Source organism: Laccaria bicolor, genomic scaffold (genome assembly GCF_000143565.1).
Source record: "Laccaria bicolor S238N-H82 LACBIscaffold_12 genomic scaffold, whole genome shotgun sequence".
Lineage (NCBI taxonomy): Eukaryota > Fungi > Basidiomycota > Agaricomycetes > Agaricales > Hydnangiaceae > Laccaria > Laccaria bicolor.
In genome coordinates this window covers 1083571-1100471 of record NW_001889883.1, presented here as the reverse complement: position 1 = coordinate 1100471, position 16901 = coordinate 1083571, and the positions used below count along the sequence as shown (strand labels likewise).

The 16901-nt window shown below is 48.5% G+C and overlaps 4 protein-coding genes across 4 annotated transcripts; 3 read left to right on the top strand and 1 right to left on the bottom strand.

Annotated features, from left to right (window-relative positions):
• Positions 1-47: 47 nt before the first annotated feature.
• On the top strand, positions 48-6687 carry LACBIDRAFT_327452 (DNA-directed RNA polymerase II subunit RPB1; the record flags this gene model as incomplete). Its single annotated transcript, XM_001881359.1, has 16 exons — positions 48-134; positions 194-392; positions 449-519; positions 1081-1326; positions 1393-1698; positions 1750-1996; positions 2046-2223; positions 2274-2353; positions 2402-2423; positions 2472-2519; positions 2573-2633; positions 2683-6192; positions 6260-6262; positions 6318-6395; positions 6450-6479; positions 6625-6687. 16 exons carry the CDS (start codon positions 48-50, stop codon positions 6685-6687), a joined length of 5229 nt encoding a protein of 1742 aa, XP_001881394.1.
• Positions 6688-7047: 360 nt separating this feature from the next.
• Positions 7048-10249, bottom strand: LACBIDRAFT_327451 (uncharacterized protein; the record flags this gene model as incomplete). The annotated part of the gene is given in 9 exon segments (XM_001881170.1): positions 7048-7261; positions 7354-7838; positions 7888-8132; positions 8185-8240; positions 8292-8353; positions 8504-9177; positions 9307-9656; positions 9710-10150; positions 10170-10249. The coding sequence occupies 9 exon segments, from the start codon at positions 10247-10249 to the stop codon at positions 7048-7050; spliced, it is 2607 nt and encodes an 868-aa protein (XP_001881205.1).
• A 1971-nt stretch (positions 10250-12220) lies between these two features.
• Positions 12221-12949, top strand: LACBIDRAFT_297885 (uncharacterized protein; the record flags this gene model as incomplete). Its single annotated transcript, XM_001881358.1, has 1 exon — positions 12221-12949. One exon carries the CDS (start codon positions 12221-12223, stop codon positions 12947-12949), a length of 729 nt encoding a protein of 242 aa, XP_001881393.1.
• Positions 12950-13455: 506 nt separating this feature from the next.
• On the top strand, positions 13456-14364 carry LACBIDRAFT_297884 (uncharacterized protein; the record flags this gene model as incomplete). Its single annotated transcript, XM_001881357.1, has 3 exons — positions 13456-13497; positions 13548-13990; positions 14040-14364. 3 exons carry the CDS (start codon positions 13456-13458, stop codon positions 14362-14364), a joined length of 810 nt encoding a protein of 269 aa, XP_001881392.1.
• Positions 14365-16901: the final 2537 nt, after the last annotated feature.

Below are 16901 nucleotides of genomic sequence, written 5' to 3'. Positions count from 1 at the left end.
TGTGTTTAACCTTGAGCGTCTTGTATCGTTAAAAATATCCAAAAACCATGCTCGGCCACCAGTTCGCCTATTCAGCGGCTCCGATCCGCAAAGTGAAGGAAGTGCAGTTTGGTATTCTTTCTCCCGAAGAGATCGTGCGTACCACCTCTTTCACGTCGAGCGTGTCCCACTCATATTCATCCTTATGTCACAGAAAGCCATTTCTGTTGCCAAAATCGAACATCCAGAGGTCATGGATGAGGCTACCCACAAGCCCAAGATGGGCGGACTGATGGATCCACGCATGGGCACCATCGACCGGAATTTCAAGTGTCAAACGTGTGGTGAAGGAATGTCAGAATGCCCTGGCCATTTTGGGCACATAGAGTTGGCGAGGCCTGTCTTCCATCCTGGTATGTTTTCGTTATGTGCCACGTCCCAGCCTTCCTTCATACCTCACACGCACCAGGCTTTATCATCAAAGTGAAGAAAATTTTGGAATCTATATGTGTGAATTGTGGGAAGTTGAAAGCCGACATCGTGAGTCGCATCTCCCGCTTTCGTCGACTCGTTTCGCACCCCACCATCCCAATTTTCTGGGGGCTCTCTCCATATCCCATGGTGAACCCCAAACCCGCGCCACGTTAGTCCCTCGACAATCGAGGGCGTTCTTCCACCCGCTGCGGGGGGTCGCATAGCGCGCGTTTTCGGTCGCTTGATCGCCGCGTTGATCCCGTTGCATCCGCTCGGTGTTCGGTTGGACACGAGGTTGTGTGGTGAAATGGGGGGCAGAACGAGGAGTGCGGAAAAAACAACACGTCGTATGCGCCGTGAAAGGCCATGTGATCGTGACGCTGGAAAGCTCAACCACTCTCAGCTGTAACGCAGTATGTGAAGTGCGTTTTCGGGCCTGCACTTTGACTCGATGTTTGTCGCCCCCTGTTATAACATGATGTTGTGTTACCTCTTCCACGGGTTCGGAATTTCAGAATGCTTTATATTCCCTGTAGACACATTTGCTGACGTTTTCATTCGCATGTCCTCATCATTGCTAAACGTTTCGCCATTACCTGTTCTCCTCCTGCGTATACCTATTCTAAGTTGGATCCCAATTTCGCGGACAAAATCCGTCACATTCGAGACCCTAAGACGCGGATGGCCGTCGTCTGGGCTCATTGCAAAACCAAGACAACTTGCGAGACGGATGACCCGAAAGAGGAAGGAGCAGACGCTGAGAACGACGAACCGAAGAAGGGCCACGGCGGATGTGGCCATAGTCAGCCGCAAATCAGGAAGGAGGGCTTGAAATTGTTTCTTCAGTATAAGAAGCCGAAAGATGATGATGATGTAGGTCATTTTTCGTTTTTGTCTAATCCTACCTAATCCATTATGCAGGAGATCAAGTCTCTCCAGCCTGATAAACGTTTGATCACTCCTTCGGAAGTCTACACGGTCTTTAAGAAGATGTCGGATCACGACCTACATCTTCTCGGTTTGTCCGATGAGTATGCCAGGCCAGAGTGGATGATCTTGACCGTTATGCCTGTCCCTCCTCCACCCGTTCGTCCAAGTATTGCTGTCGACGGCGGTGCAATGCGAAGTGAGGATGATCTGACCTACAAGCTTGGTGACATCATCAAAGCTTCTGCAAATGTTCGACGTTGCGAACAAGAAGGCGCACCAGCCCACGTCATTACAGAGTTTGAGCAGCTTCTGCAGGTAGGTTCAGTTTCTTGCACATCTCTCAACGCACATTAACTTTTTCAAAAGTTCCATGTCGCTACTTACATGGACAACGACATTGCTGGTATTCCGCAAGCACTACAGAAGTCTGGTCGTCCTGTGAAAGCCATTCGTGCTCGCCTTAAGGGCAAAGAAGGGCGTTTGCGTGGTAACTTGATGGGAAAACGTGTTGATTTTTCAGCTCGTACAGTCATCACAGGTGACCCCAATCTCGAGCTTGATGAAGTTGGGGTGCCAAGGAGCATCGCCATGAATCTGACCTATCCTGAACGGGGTTAGTTTCCTAAACATATCTGAACTCCGTGATATTGATTGTCTTTCAGTCACTCCATATAACATCGCGTATCTTCAGGAGCTGGTACGCAACGGCCCAACGGCTTACCCTGGAGCAAGATATGTTGTCCGAGACACTGGCGAGCGAATTGACTTGAGGTACAATAAACGAGCGGACGCCTTTCTCCAGTATGGTTGGATTGTTGAGCGTCATCTGAAAGACGGAGAGTAAGCCTTTTCGGTTGACCTTCATTGACCAACACTGACATGGGTTTCAGCTTCGTTCTCTTCAATCGACAACCTTCCCTACACAAAATGAGTATGATGAGTCATCGAGTGAAATTGATGTACTACTCAAGTACGTTGGTCACAATATTTTACAACTGTTTAACTCACGCACTTGCAGCATTCCGTCTCAACCTTTCTGTGTAAGTTGCACATACGCCGTTGAGCGGCATGTTGAACATTCTATCTAGTACCCCTCCCTACAACGCTGACTTCGATGGTGATGAGATGAACATGCAGTGAGTACTATCCCCGTCTTTTAGTCCCTTCTAAGATTCATCCCTTTTTCCAGTGTGCCTCAGAGTGAAGAAACACGGGCTGAGCTGAGTCAGATTGCATGGGTTCCACGACAGGTTCGCTCATCCTCTTTCATCCCCAAGGATCGACTCTTACGATTCTTAGATTATCTCCCCTCAAGCCAACAAACCCGTCATGGGGATTGTCCAGGACACATTGTGCGGCATTCGCAAGTTTACCCTCCGTGACACATTTTTGGACTGGAACCAAGTGCAGAACATCCTTCTCTGGGTACCGGAATGGGACGGCTCAGTACCTATACCTGCCATCCTCAAACCTAAGCCGTTATGGACGGGGAAACAGATACTCAGTTTGGCTATCCCACGTGGTATCAACATCCATCGCTCGCCTGATCCGAAGTCATCGAATCCTGTATTTGACGACGGTGTTCTGATCGAGAATGGCGAGCTCATCTTCGGTATCGTCGAGAAAAAAACTGTTGGTGCATCTCAAGGCGGTCTCGTGCACGTCGTGTTTCGTGAAAAAGGTCCAGAGGCAACCCGACAGTTATTCACGGGTCTGCAGATGGTGGTCAACTACTGGCTCTTCCACAATGGCTTCAGCATTGGCATTGGCGATACTATCGCCGATCGTGGCACCATGTCCTACATTACTCAGACCATCGCTGACAGCAAGGCCAATGTCGCAAAAATCATTAATGATGCGACCCATGATCGTTTGAAAGCCGCTCCTGGTATGACTATTCGCGAATCATTCGAGAGTCTGGTCGAGCGTCAGCTTAACTTGGCTCGTGATACGTCGGGTCAGTACGCGCAGAAGCATTTGAAGGAGGACAACAATGTCAAGCAGATGGTGGTCGCTGGGTCGAAGGGTTCCTTCATCAACATCTCGCAAATGTCGGTTTGTGTTGGACAGCAGTCAGTAGAGGGTCGTCGAATTCCATTCGGCTTCCGTCACCGCACGTTGCCTCATTTCACCAAGGATGACTTCAGTCCTGAGTCCCGTGGTTTCGTCGAAAACTCCTACCTTCGTGGATTGACACCCCAAGAATTCTTTTTCCATGCCATGGCTGGTCGTGAGGGTTTAATTGATACAGCGGTGAAGACAGCCGAGACAGGATACATTCAACGTCGACTCGTGAAGGCTTTGGAGGATGTCATGGTTTGCTATGACGGAACGGTTCGAAACTCGCTGGGCGATCTCATCCAATTCGTATACGGAGAGGATGGCATGGATGGCGCTTTTATTGAGAAGCAGACCATTGAAACATTTGGTCTCGACGACAAGGAGTTTGAGCACAACTATCGCGTTGACGTTACGGACCCAACAGGCGGCTTCCTTCCTGGAGTGCTGCAAGTTGGAATTGACGACAGCTCTTTGGAATTGCAGTCAAAGTTGGACGAAGAATTTGCTCGACTTGTGGAAGACCGTCGCCTGCTACGACACTTCATCTTCCCTCGCGTGCCAACAACTCAACCACATTACCTCCCTGTCAACTTACATCGCATCGTTCAGAACGCCATCCAAATTTTCCATATTGATCGTCGGAAGCCCAGTGATTTAGAGCCTGGATATATCGTTGACGGCGTGAACGAGTTGTGCGGACGGCTAGTTGTTGTCCGTGGTGACGATCCATTGAGCCGAGAAGCCCAGTTGAATGCAACACTAACATTCAGGATGCATCTTCGAGCCACCTTCGCATCTCGCCGTGTGTTAGAGAAGTTCCATCTCACACGGGAAGCCTTTGATTGGGTGATGGGCGAGGTAGAGACCAAATTTAATCAGTCTGTGGTGCATCCTGGTGAGATGTGTGGTACTCTTGCTGCCCAGTCTATCGGAGAGCCTGCCACCCAGATGACGTTGAACACCTTCCATTATGCCGGTGTATCCAGCAAGAACGTCACACTTGGTGTGCCACGTTTAAAGGAAATTATCAATGTTGCAACCAACATCAAGACGCCCTCGCTTACAGTCCACCTCGACCCAGAAATCGCTGTTTCTTCAAGTCTAGCCAAGAACGTTCAGCAAGAGCTCGCATATACATCATTGCGAACGGTGACAGCTGCCGTTGAGATCTGGTATGACCCAGACCCAAGCTCTACCATCATCGAAGAAGATTCCGTTTTCGTCGAGTCTTTCTTCGCCATTCCCGATGAAGAAATTGAGTCCAAGCTTCATCTACAATCACCTTGGCTCCTTCGGCTGGAGCTTGATCGAGCAAAGATGATCGATCGCAAGCTTACGATGCACTACGTCGCAAGCCGAATCGCTGAGAGCTTCAAGACAGACCTTTTCGTCATTTGGAGTGAAGACAACTCAGAAAAACTCGTTATTCGTTGTCGTGTACTGGGAAGTGCAGACAAGGAGGACGATGGGAACGGGACAATTGAGGAGGACATCTTCTTGCGACAACTCGAAAACACGATGTTGAACTCCGTCAGCCTTCGTGGTGTTAAGGGCATCAATCGCGTGTTTTTGATGGAAAACGACAAAATCACTATTGCGAAAGATGGCAGTATCAAGAATGGCCAAGAGAAAGAGTGGGTGCTGGAAACGGATGGTGTCAACTTGAAGACCGTGATGTGCATCGATGGGGTCGACTTCAAGCGGACCTACTCGAATAGCTGCGTGGAGATATTTAACGTGCTGGGAATCGAAGCTGCGCGGGCCGCCATTATGAAGGAGCTTCGTGGTGTCATTGAATTCGATGGTTCATACGTCAACTACCGCCATCTCGCATTATTGTGTGACCTCATGACCCATCGCGGAACCCTCATGGCCATCACTCGACATGGGATCAATCGGGCTGACACTGGCGCTCTGATGAGGTGTTCGTTTGAGGAGACCGTGGAGATTTTAATGGAAGCTGCTGCCGTCGGAGAGAAGGATGATTGTCATGGCGTTGCTGAGAATGTTATGTTTGGTCAGATGGCGCCCATGGGTACAGGAGCATTCGAAGTGGCTCTCGATATCGACATGCTGAAAGATGCAATTGTGGATCATCGACTTCCCGTCCAATCTATGCTGGCAGCTCAAATCGACGGAGGAATGACTCCTGGTCAAGTTGCCATGACTCCTTATGACACTAACTCCCCTGTTTGGCACGACAATCTGTTCAAGGGGGATCCTGCCTCCGCATCGTTTTCGCCCCTGGCTTCCAATGGTGGTGAGGATGCAGCGAACTTCCAATACTTGGGCTTCGGTCAGAGCCCATTAGGCGCAGGTGGGATGTCACCAGGAGGACCAGGTTACAGTCCAAGTTCCCCAAATGTGTATTCCCCGACCTCTCCTAGTTTCGTCCCACAATCGCCGTTCGGTGGAGCGACATCACCGTTTGGAACATCTCCCTATGCTGCGTCACCATACTACGACCCTTCTGCTCGCAATCCAACGTCTCCCACCTATTCACCAACGTCACCTGCACTCAACCTTACCTCGCCAGGCTATTCGCCCACCAGTCCTCGTTATTCACCCACATCCCCATCCTTCTCGCCAACATCGCCTCGGTACAGTCCGCAGTCACCCTCATTCAGCCCCACATCACCTCGATATTCCCCAACGAGTCCATCATTCAGTCCAGCTTCACCTCGATGTAAGTTTCTCTCTATCATCTACGAACCACTGCTTACTCTCTTCCCTCATCAGATTCTCCAAGTAAGCCTCAAACATTATTTGTTAATTTTGACGTGACTAATATCTTACCATCTTCCCTCAATTTTAGCATGTGAGTTTCATAACCCTCTTCCGCCTTTGATAAGCATTAACATTTTTTGTCTTAGCTCCTACTCACATGTCGCCATCCTCTCCAAAGTATTCCCCAACTTCACCAATGGCGTCACCTTCCTCTCCAAAATATTGTAAGATATTTTCAGATGGTCCACTCCACGCGCGTAATCTAATATCCACCTCAGCCCCCACGTCGCCGACTTATTCACCAGCTTGTAAGTCTTTTCCCCTGAGCACACACTCGCATCGGAAGCTAACTGATATTTGTTACTCAGCTCCGGCGTACTGTAGGATGATTTCTTCTAATGGAATGACCACTCACTCACTCTTTTCGTTAGCACCTGCCTCTCCAGCTTATAGTCCAACCTCTCCATCCTGGTCGCCGTCGAGTCCTGCACAGAGCAAGAACGGCGTGGGGCGTAGTCACGCTTACCAGTCGAGTCCGTCATGGGACTGAGCACCTTCGGTGTTTTGGCGGTTTTTTCTTTCGGTTTGGTTCCATGCATACTTATCTACCCCTTTTTAAAACATCATCATGTAGAATAACAGCACTTCACCCTATTGAGCTAGATATGGCTTTGATCTTCATATACTTTTGGGACAAATGCACTATCATTTCCAATTGCAAGTAGGTCAAGTGGCTGCAAAACTCGCATTCCCTTTCGAGTCCCAAGAGCGACTTCAACGTGAGATGTCCGTCCACGCTAGTCTCGATAGTAGCCTCGATACCAGCCGTTATGAATACATACACTATTGAATACATACACTTTTAACCATACAAGGCTACACGCCGTCCCAATGTTGCCATTCTCTACCTCGAACTAGATTTTGTAAAATTTGTTTCTCGCGGGCACGGGATTGAGGGAAACGTGTGTCGCTCTTGTGAAAATCAATGAAGAAAACGTCTGTTCCATTCACCAGCATATTTTGCGGACGGATATCGCCATGCGCAACACCAGCCATGTGGATATTTTCTAGGACCTCGGTAAAATTTTCTCTACAGCCAAAAACAAAGTTAGATAGATACAAAAGGTGTGATTGGTGGTGACGCATTTCTCCGAATCAGAACAAGTTACAGCGTAAGTATACCTCCCCGGTCCTTCGTGCTCTTGGGCGAGCAATGATTTGCCACCGTGCCCCAGGAGGAGCATCAGGGGACCATCCTCCATGTCTTGAAATAAACCGTAAACAGGAAGAATCCCCTTTACGTCCATTCGTACCAGACGAGAGTAGATTCTAAATTCATCTCGAAGCTCTCCTTGCTGTTCCTTGTCGAAAGCAAATTTGGCTGCCACTTGACGGGTAATAGTCCGAGTGCCCGTTTTGACCGAGAGTGTACCGCGGTGAACAACACCAACAATACCTTTCCCAATCTGGTCCCCAGGAATAATGGACATGTATTCAGTCGCTGTATATCCAGCCTTTCGCTTCGGGGAGGTGAAAAGGGTTGGGTTTTCACCAGGGGGGAGGGAAGCGCCTGTGCGCATGAACGAAGCAGGTACTGGAGAGTTGTAAAAACTGAATTCGAGGCGGACCAAGGCAAGGTTCCGGCAACCGACCTCTTTCATGAAAAACTGACAACACAATAAGAAACGGTAAAAGACGAGCTCGAAAGACACCGACCTCGTCGCTATCATCAGCTTTCACAGCCTCTTGAACTTCAGACCGTAGTCGTTTCTTCATTGGTCTTTGTGTCCCGTCATCTGGCAGGGGACGCTTTCTAGCTTGACTGCTACTTGCGATCGTGGATTTCGCAGAATGCTTGAGTTGCTTTAGACGATTTTGCGCATCTCGGACCGCGGCGAGGTACAGACCCACTTGGAGCTTGCCATAGGCCGGATCCTTGCAGGTGTTCACATCAATGACCTCTGACAAATACAGCGTTTGGGATGCACGATGTGGACACCAACTCTGTCGTACTTTCCACAATGGAAGAAAATGAATGTTGTGTCTTGTAAAACAGATTGTATCCAAGCCTGTTAAATCCAGTTCAGCAAAGTTTAAAACTAGATAAGTAGCATTCTTACATGCTGCAGGTATTGTGAGGGATCCGGTCGAGGATCATAGCTACGCCCACTACGCTTTGTTCCTACACGTGGAGGGGGAATAACGCGAGAGGAACAATGGGGTTTGGGGGGGTGAAAGCGACGCGAATTTGTAGCTGTCTTTTTTATAGATGGAAGGCCTTCTGCATCAGGCCCACAGAGGTTAGGACTCAACGAAGAAAACTGTTCTTGACCTGTGGTCCGAGACGTTCTCCAAGAGAACTCGGGTCCCACAACCTCCGAACCAATTCTTTGGCTTCGTCGGTCGCTGCGAAGATCTGGCCCGTAATCAAGTCAGGGAAGGCAGCCAGAAACTGACGGAGTTCATCCACTGCGTGCTCATCTAGCAGCTCCTCAAGTATTGGTAAAAAGGTCAACTTGTAAGGTTTAACCTCGCCATGACAAAGCCTTAGAGAGTATTCATCAGCGGCAAAGGTGTTGTAAGGATAATCTTGAGGATCCCGGGCCCACTCTATGATGCTAGCCCAGTCTGGGCAATTTGGATGGAAAGCCAAGGTCGAGCAAAGAGTGCAGCAGGGGTCCGAGATATACATGACGTAGTGCGTCCCAACTTCCGCCGCATCTCGTACCGTGTCCGAATGTGGAGTCATGAAGTTGAGATCGTCTTCATTTTGCAGCGAGAGGTTAAGGTCGAGAAACTCCGTGACAAGTCCTGTGGCAATGTTGGACAAATCAGCAACGATTGAAGGCATATATCGGACATGCCTCAACGACAAGCTGGGGTGTAAATGCCTGTCGTAAAACGTTAGCGCTGACGGTGGCCGAACGGGGACTGCGACTTGACGGAGAACATGGGGATTGTGTTCGTATACAGTGTTGATCGACTGTATGTCAATGCCTCCTTTAGCTAATAGTCTTGCAAGAAAACGATCAATTGATTTATTCAACATTCCGATTATGTAATACATTTTGCTGAGCACTGCAGCGCCTCCACAGCCAGCCAAGCACAACAATAGAAGTTATATTGTCAAGAAACGGCGGATGTATTCAATCTCTCCTTCATTTTCTGCCCAGACCCTCCTTGCTTCTCTCTTCGACGTCATGATGTTTTCTCTGTTGGTTCCCTCTGCTGTAGAAAGTGGGGGTCGACGGAAGGAGACATCAGCGTCATCCATCCCTGCTGTTTCTGGCGTTGAAGTGATGGCAGGCTGAGACCCAAGCTGTTGTGCTGACTTCCAGCCAACCAACGAAACAGACAAATTTTCCTTGCCATCGGGCCCTTTGAACTTGTCCAGCACAAAGTGTTCCAAACGTAAACGTCTATGAACGATCCCATTCCGCTTGAGTTCCTCTAGGATGTCCTCAAATTGTTTAACGACAAATTTTCTGCGGAATCGAGTCATGACCAAAGAAAAGAGAGAAATGTATTTGCCACGCACTGCCGCAACTTTGCTTTGCACTCTTTGCTCCTATGCAGAAAGGAACGACCGCCATGTGCCATCACGAGCCCCAAACTCCGCATCCCCGGTGCATCGGATTGGAATAATCCGTACACTTCGACGACACCTCGGAAGTGTGCTTCTTTCAACGCAAGGTAAGTCTTGTACTCCCTACGAAGGCTTTCGCATTCCTCTTCTCCTTGAGCCAGTTTCAGGACAAACCGGCCGTCAACGGATTCACCATCGAGAACCACAACACATGTATAAACCGAACCAACCAGGGGTGTTAGAAACAAGTGCACATCGTTGGATCTGTCAGGTTCTAGGTCGAGACGTTCGCCCAAGGCCGGGGATACGGCAAAGTTGCCATCAATCAAGCAATGTGCCGCATACAACGTAGTCGTTGTGCGAGGTGGTAACAGCGTTGAGCAGCAACACAACCTGGGACCCACAGGCGTACATATGGACCTTGCACCTATAGTACATCCGAACTTTTTGTTTGGCGGTGCTATTACAGCTAACTGCATAATCGTAGACCATATCTAAATTTTACTTTGTGCGCCTTTATTTGTACAAACAACCATATTAGGTAGAACGCCCTTCCAAGTTGGCAAGTTCCAACCGCTCCACCCTTATGACGTGTGGGGCGGGATTGGAGCGTTTGGAGCAACTACCGAAACGGTGCTAGAACGTGGAGCAATAGGCAGCCCGCGCGCATATGGGCATCATGGTTTACATAGCCACGGCCTAAAACTTGCCTAAAACGGATGTTTATGCACAACCAAAGGCGCAAAGTGAAATTTCAGATGTGGTCTACGATTATGCAGTTAGCTGTAAAGTTAAGGAATTTCAAATTTGCTCTTGTTCTTGTCATTAGCCCGAGAAGTATCCAGATAACCAACCACCTCTTATGTTGCATACGTCCGAATATAGATGATTAACAACCAAGTATGAAGAATCATAATTGTGTTCCGAATTCGAGATTCCGTGAGAGTGCAGGACAAGTGCAGGAGGATCTTCGTTGACCAAGAGAACATGTCGACCTGCAATAAGATAAAATTCCTCGCCTGAGGAAGGAGCTTGACGAGAGAGGTGCATACAACTTGATCGCCCGAAAATGAAGGTGGAAGAGATTTGGCTGTGAAGTGCTGGAAACGGCTGGGTGGGAAGTGTGAAAAGAATAATAGAATCAAATGAAGAGCACGTGTTACATTCGTCCAACTCTCTGAGTCTCTATTCACAACTCCAAAACGGTACTACATTGCTCTAAGCCAAAGCGCAATCGAGAAGGATTTGACGGCGTGGTGAAACTGCCTCCTGTTAATCTTTGGCTCTAGAATTAGAGCTTTGCCGCAGCCATTGGCCGCGTGAAAATCAAATTTCGTCGTAGCCAACAATAACACCGGTGTTTGGGACATGTGCACCCGCAAGTTTCGTACGGGCCTTGAATACCTTTTTGAGGAGTCTTTTGTTGGTCCTCTCCTCCAGAGGTCCGACCGAATCTTGACGACCTTGTTGCTGGGCCATTTCCACGGAAAATGATATCTGACATTGATACATATGGACACACAAGTTCGATATGGGTCTCTTCTATCCCGTTGCGGAACCCTTTTTCTGTTTCCGACCGCTGTCAGAGCAACATACTCTGTATGTTGAGTTCTGTGGGTCCCAATACTTACGCTGCGGGGTCAATTGTTGCAAAGTAAGTCGTGAATTTGCAAACAATAATGCGTAGATACTGAGATGCCTCCAGTTGTGTCACAAATTGATTGTCCTCGGTTTCTTCCTTTCAGGTACGAATATTGGCTCCATGAAACCAATTGTTATCTTCGAGCTTCCAGGCGAATACGGTGTCGATCTCTTGTTCCTTCTCCTACCGCAATTTCATGCTGCCAGTTGGCATGCCAGTCGTCAAGTCACAATAGTCTCGAGACCGATAGTGCTTAAAAGGTCGAGAATGAACAGGCGCTTTCTACCATGACTTCTAACTCTCTTACAGTAGGTTCATTCTCAATGAAGGGAGACATTTCCAGTTCCTCTCTGCCCCCTACGGGACGGGCTCTGTCATGCGGCACTCCTTCAAATCGCACTCCCGTCTTAGCTCAAATACCCCTATTGGCGACTTCCTCGTCGGCGTCCGAATTGCCTAGTCCCCCTCAGCCTCATGAGCTATCTGGGACCTCTTCGCCTAAGGTCACCGGTTATACTAAACCTTAGAATTTCCCAATGGGTTTCACAGACCATCAAAAGCCCATAGTCCCACCTTCCTTCTTCAGCTGGAGTCCCCCATCAGATGTGAAAGAGGACACCATTAAAAAGAGTCCAAGTTCTCGCCCGCCCTCATTTTTTGATATGCTCCTCGACAAAGATCTACGTCTGAAGCAAGTTGTTTTCGTGCCGGATCTGACCACCCAGATTGGCGAGATCGTTGACGTTTCATTGAAGACGCTTGGTGATCGTCTTCCTGACGAAGAGAAGCCTCTTCCGTTATCCTACCCAACAGCGAAGAATATGATGGGTAAACTCACGCAGGAGCTATTAGTTAACGAATATGACGTGCAACGCTTCTACGAAAATGCTATCGCCCGACATTGCATGGCCATGGCATTAACTCTTGTCTGTGAGGGCAATGGGAATCCCATCTTTCGCTGGTCAAAAAAATCTGCCGACAAGGAGGCTATAGCTGATGGGATCTTGTCCTTAAACATCCCAATCACTTCAGAATCATTACAGTCGTTGCCGACAACTTTGCAAGACGAACTAAAGCTTCTCACCGATTGGCATTTGGACACTCTATTAATTTGGGAGTTCAAGAGCCTTTCAGTCGGAAATATTGATCTCATGAATGCTATCCGCAATTTGCCCTCTCAGGGAACCTTTCCATGGACGGCATGCCTCCCAACATCATCTTGCGACACCCCAAGCAAGCATAAACCCCATGAACCAATACCAATACCAACAGGAAGAAGGACTGGGCCCGATTGCCAGCCACCCATAATGCGTCTGCCAGAAACCAGAAAGCGGTTCCATCATGACACAGTTTCGGTCGACCATGCACCTGACATGCATCCCGAAGAACGGTTGGGCACTGCTGTCCCGGAAAACAAATTTGGTTTGTGTCCCGCTGGTGCTCCCAGTATGGATGCCGAGATCAATTTGAAGCACCAAGGAGGTACCAGTGATCTCAAGAAAGGCCAGGAGATTATGCAGCAGGTGGGGTTTCCGCACGGCGTTCCCTGACGTTCCCCGTTGATCGATGCTGACATACCCTTGATCAAGGTTTTTGCGCCACCTGGTCACGAGACAGAGAAAGATAGGCGAAGGACAGCCTGTCATGTCATACAGCAGGTGCGATTTCAGAGTGTTGCAGTTGGTTATACTGATTTTCTGGGTCGAAGGTGTGGACGGAAGCAGTTCAGGGTGATGTGACCTTCATGGTCATCAACGCGGGCCAGTATGAGATGATCTGTTAGCGTCATCGAAAGAAACAGACCCTCTATATCTCTGAGGTGATTAAGGTCTGCAAATCAGTTCCAGCATACGGGAAGCTCCATACTGGTTTATATATCGCCGCATTTCAAGATGCACTTAATCGAGCCCGGCAATTAAGAAACATCAAGAACAACCCTCTGGGTAGATTCCCCATTCGATACTGTCGTAAGTATGAATGCGATAGGCGCAAATACGAGCATTATGAGGACCGTGAGTTTGAGGAAGAAGATGGAGAAGAAAGGGGAACGTGGGAAATGGAGGAGGCTAGAGCAAAAAGGGGAGCTGATCTAGTCAAGGTAAGTTCACCCATCGTATATAGTGCTTTCTCTTATTAACCGAATGCTAGACTGTGGGTGACACTCTGCTGTCAACCCCGCGTATACGAGTGCAGCTACCAGAGGAAAAGGCGGAATATTTCGAACGTGTCCAGAGAAGTGATGCCTTTCCTATGGATCCGGAGGGGCGCCATGAAAAAGAATCCGAGAAGTTAACCTTGAAGCTCCACTCACCCCAAAATTCTGTCTATAACGTGGTCATTCACACCGAAGAACATACAGACGCTGGAGTTGGCAACAGATATGTCTTCAAATTGTATGGGGGAGATCGGGAAGTACAAGACGCTTTCAACGAGTATGAACGATACATCTGGCTTCGCAAACAAAAATTCCAAGGTTGCGTCAAAATATTCGGCTTATTTCATTGTGTAATAGCGGGGTCGGACATTCATGGACTCCTGATGTCAAATGAAGGGAGGTTGCTTGCAGCCGGAAAGCTCTCTAACAAGAGACGGTATGTTTACGCAGGCCTTCGCCTAGAACGTCACTCAAGAGTTCGATAGGAAATCAATTGGTCCGAAATATCAAGCAACTGTTAAAGAGTTATCACGTCGGACTAATATCACCCATGGAGGGTTGTTCTTGGAACATTTTATCTTTAATTCCAAATCCGAAATTCTCTCTCTTGTCAGCTGGGGATTCGCTAGGGCGCCCTCCGGTGATGCCGAGGAGAACGTTGAAGAGATGGACCTCAAAGAGGACGTGGACCAGGCGGTAGAACTGGGGGAAAAAGAAGCGAGAGGAGAGACGAAGCTGGGAGGCGGAAAACAGGGTTTCGGTCGACGCCCTCGCGCAGAAATTTATCGTCTCAAAGAAGTAGATACGTAGATTTTTATGAATCAAGAACTAAGCGTACGCGCACCTTTTCTGAGTTTGAATATTTTGAACACTGTATCAGGACGCGTCGATTTCTCAACTTGCGACCAAAACAGACTCCAATCTATGCTGTGTCGTCGGCCGCATTCTATCTCGGCGTGGGACCAGCAGAATTTGTAACTGAGTACGCCCTCTCCCTTTCCACATAGGAACTCAACCCCTCCTTTCGGAGACCTTCAAATTCGATGTTTGTCTACTTCGACCAAATTCCCCTGTTCCGCGAATCAGTCTCCAGATGGCACCCCCCGAAGCTGCTAATTATGTCGAGTGGATAGATCTGGCGTACAACGCCAATCCTGCCTCCTTGTCACAGAGATCCAACATTGAACTCCCAGTTGCCCCTCAGTCAGCACTCTCATTCCATGACAAGCACCTCGATCAGAGCTTGTCGCTCAGGCATGTCAAGCCATTACCTTCATTAATTGCTGACTTGTCCGACGTCGCAACGGAACTCAGACAGGACGTTACAACACTTGGATTTTCGTTATCAGAGATTGGCCGCTATTTCCTTGTCGAACCCGTCCGCTACCCCAACATGGACGACGCAATGTCGGTGGTAGATCATTACCTGAAGTATGTGGCGGAACCGTGTTGTAGTCTGGCTTCGGCCTTGGCTTATCACCCCACTTGCCCTAAGTGGACAAGCGTACTTGGCTGGCATGGTCGAGCGCGCGCTCGGACTAACAATTTTTTCGTGGACTGGTATTAATTGACGTATTCGGATCATGGATCAGCCTGATGTTGTACCAAGCGAACAATAACTTGTCGCGCAAGAAAGATGCCATTATAGCTGTTTTTCCTGTATATGGCCTATCTTGGAGGGCCTTCGATGCTTTTCCTCCCCTTTGGATCTATGTATATGTCGCTTGTAACATGGGAGACGGGCCCGGGAAAGACATGTAAGTAAGTATACTGAAAGGTTTCTGAATCTGAGCGGTACGTGTTCAGCTTCATTATTCGTTCGATTCGCCATCTGACGCAGGGCGCTCCCCAGTCAGGTATTCATTAATATCGATGCGATGCAGAGCATTCGCACAAGTTCGCCCCATTGAATAATATGCTGATCAATAATGGCACACACGTGATACATATCGACCCACGCAGTTGCGGAACCCTTTTCTTTTTCCGACTGCTGTCAGAGCAACATACTTTGTATGTTGAGTTCTGTGCGTCCCAATACTTACGCTTCCGGGTCAATTGGTGCAAAGTAAGTCGTGAACTTGCAAACAATAATGCATAGATACTGAGATGCCTCCAGTTGCGTCGCAGATTTATTCCCCTTGTCTCCTTCCTTTCAGGTACGAATATTGGCTCCATGAAACCATCGGTTATCTTCTAGCTTCCAGGTGAATACGGCGTTGATCTCTTGTACCGCAATTTCATACTGCCAGTTGGCATGCCCGTCGTCAAGTCACAATAGTCTCAAAACCGATAGCGCTTAAAAGGTGAAGAGTGAACAGACGTTTTCTATTCTACCTCCCAACTCTCTTACTATAGGTTAATTCTCAATGAAGCAGGGAGACATTTCCTGTTCCTCTCTGCCCCCTACGGGACCGGTTCTGGCGTGCGGCACTCCTTCGTCGGCGCTCGAATTGCCTAGTCCCTTGCAATGTCATGAGCCATCTGGGACGTCTTCGCCTAGGACAACCAAATTTTCGGGTTATATTCCATCTCTCCAAGAACCTTCTTCCATGCGGAGGCCTCAGAAGAATTTGCCTTCAAAATCTCCTTCCAGTCCGCAACCTGGTCCTTCCACATCGCAGACCTCGCCACGTCAACCTTCCACCTCGAAGAGAGTCCCCCATCAGATGTGAAGGAGGGCATCATTAAAAAAAGCGCCAGTTCTCGCCAGCCCTCAATTTCTGATATGCACATCGATAAGGATCTAGGTCTGAAGCATGTTGTTTTCGTGCCGGATCTGACCACCCAGATAGGCGAGATCGCTGACGTTTCATTGTTAACCTTGAAGCTCCACTCACCCCAAAATTCCGTCTATAAAGTGGTCATTCACACCGAAGAACATACAGATGCTAGAGTTGGCAACAGATGTGTTTTCGAATTATATAAGAGAGATCGGGAGGTGCAATACGCTTTCAACGAGTATGAACGTTACGCCTGGCTTCGCAAACGAAAATTCCAAGGTTGCGTCGGTTATCTCATTGTGGAATAGCGGGGTCGGACATTCATGGACTCCTGATGTCAATTGGAGGGAGGTCGCTTGCAGCCGGAAAGCTCTCTAACAAGAGACGGTATGTTTACGCAGGCCTTCGCTTGGAACTTTACTGAAGAGTTCGATAGTAAATCGATTCGTCCGAAATATCAAGCAATTGTCAAATGTTCTTGGAACATTTTATCTTTGATTCCAAATCCGAACTCTCTGTCTTGTCAGTTGGGGATTCACTACCCTCCATGATGTTTCACACTCCGACTTGGAGGCGGGTGCCATAGTTCTCGACCTCGTTTTGATGATTTAATCTCCTTCAGGTGTG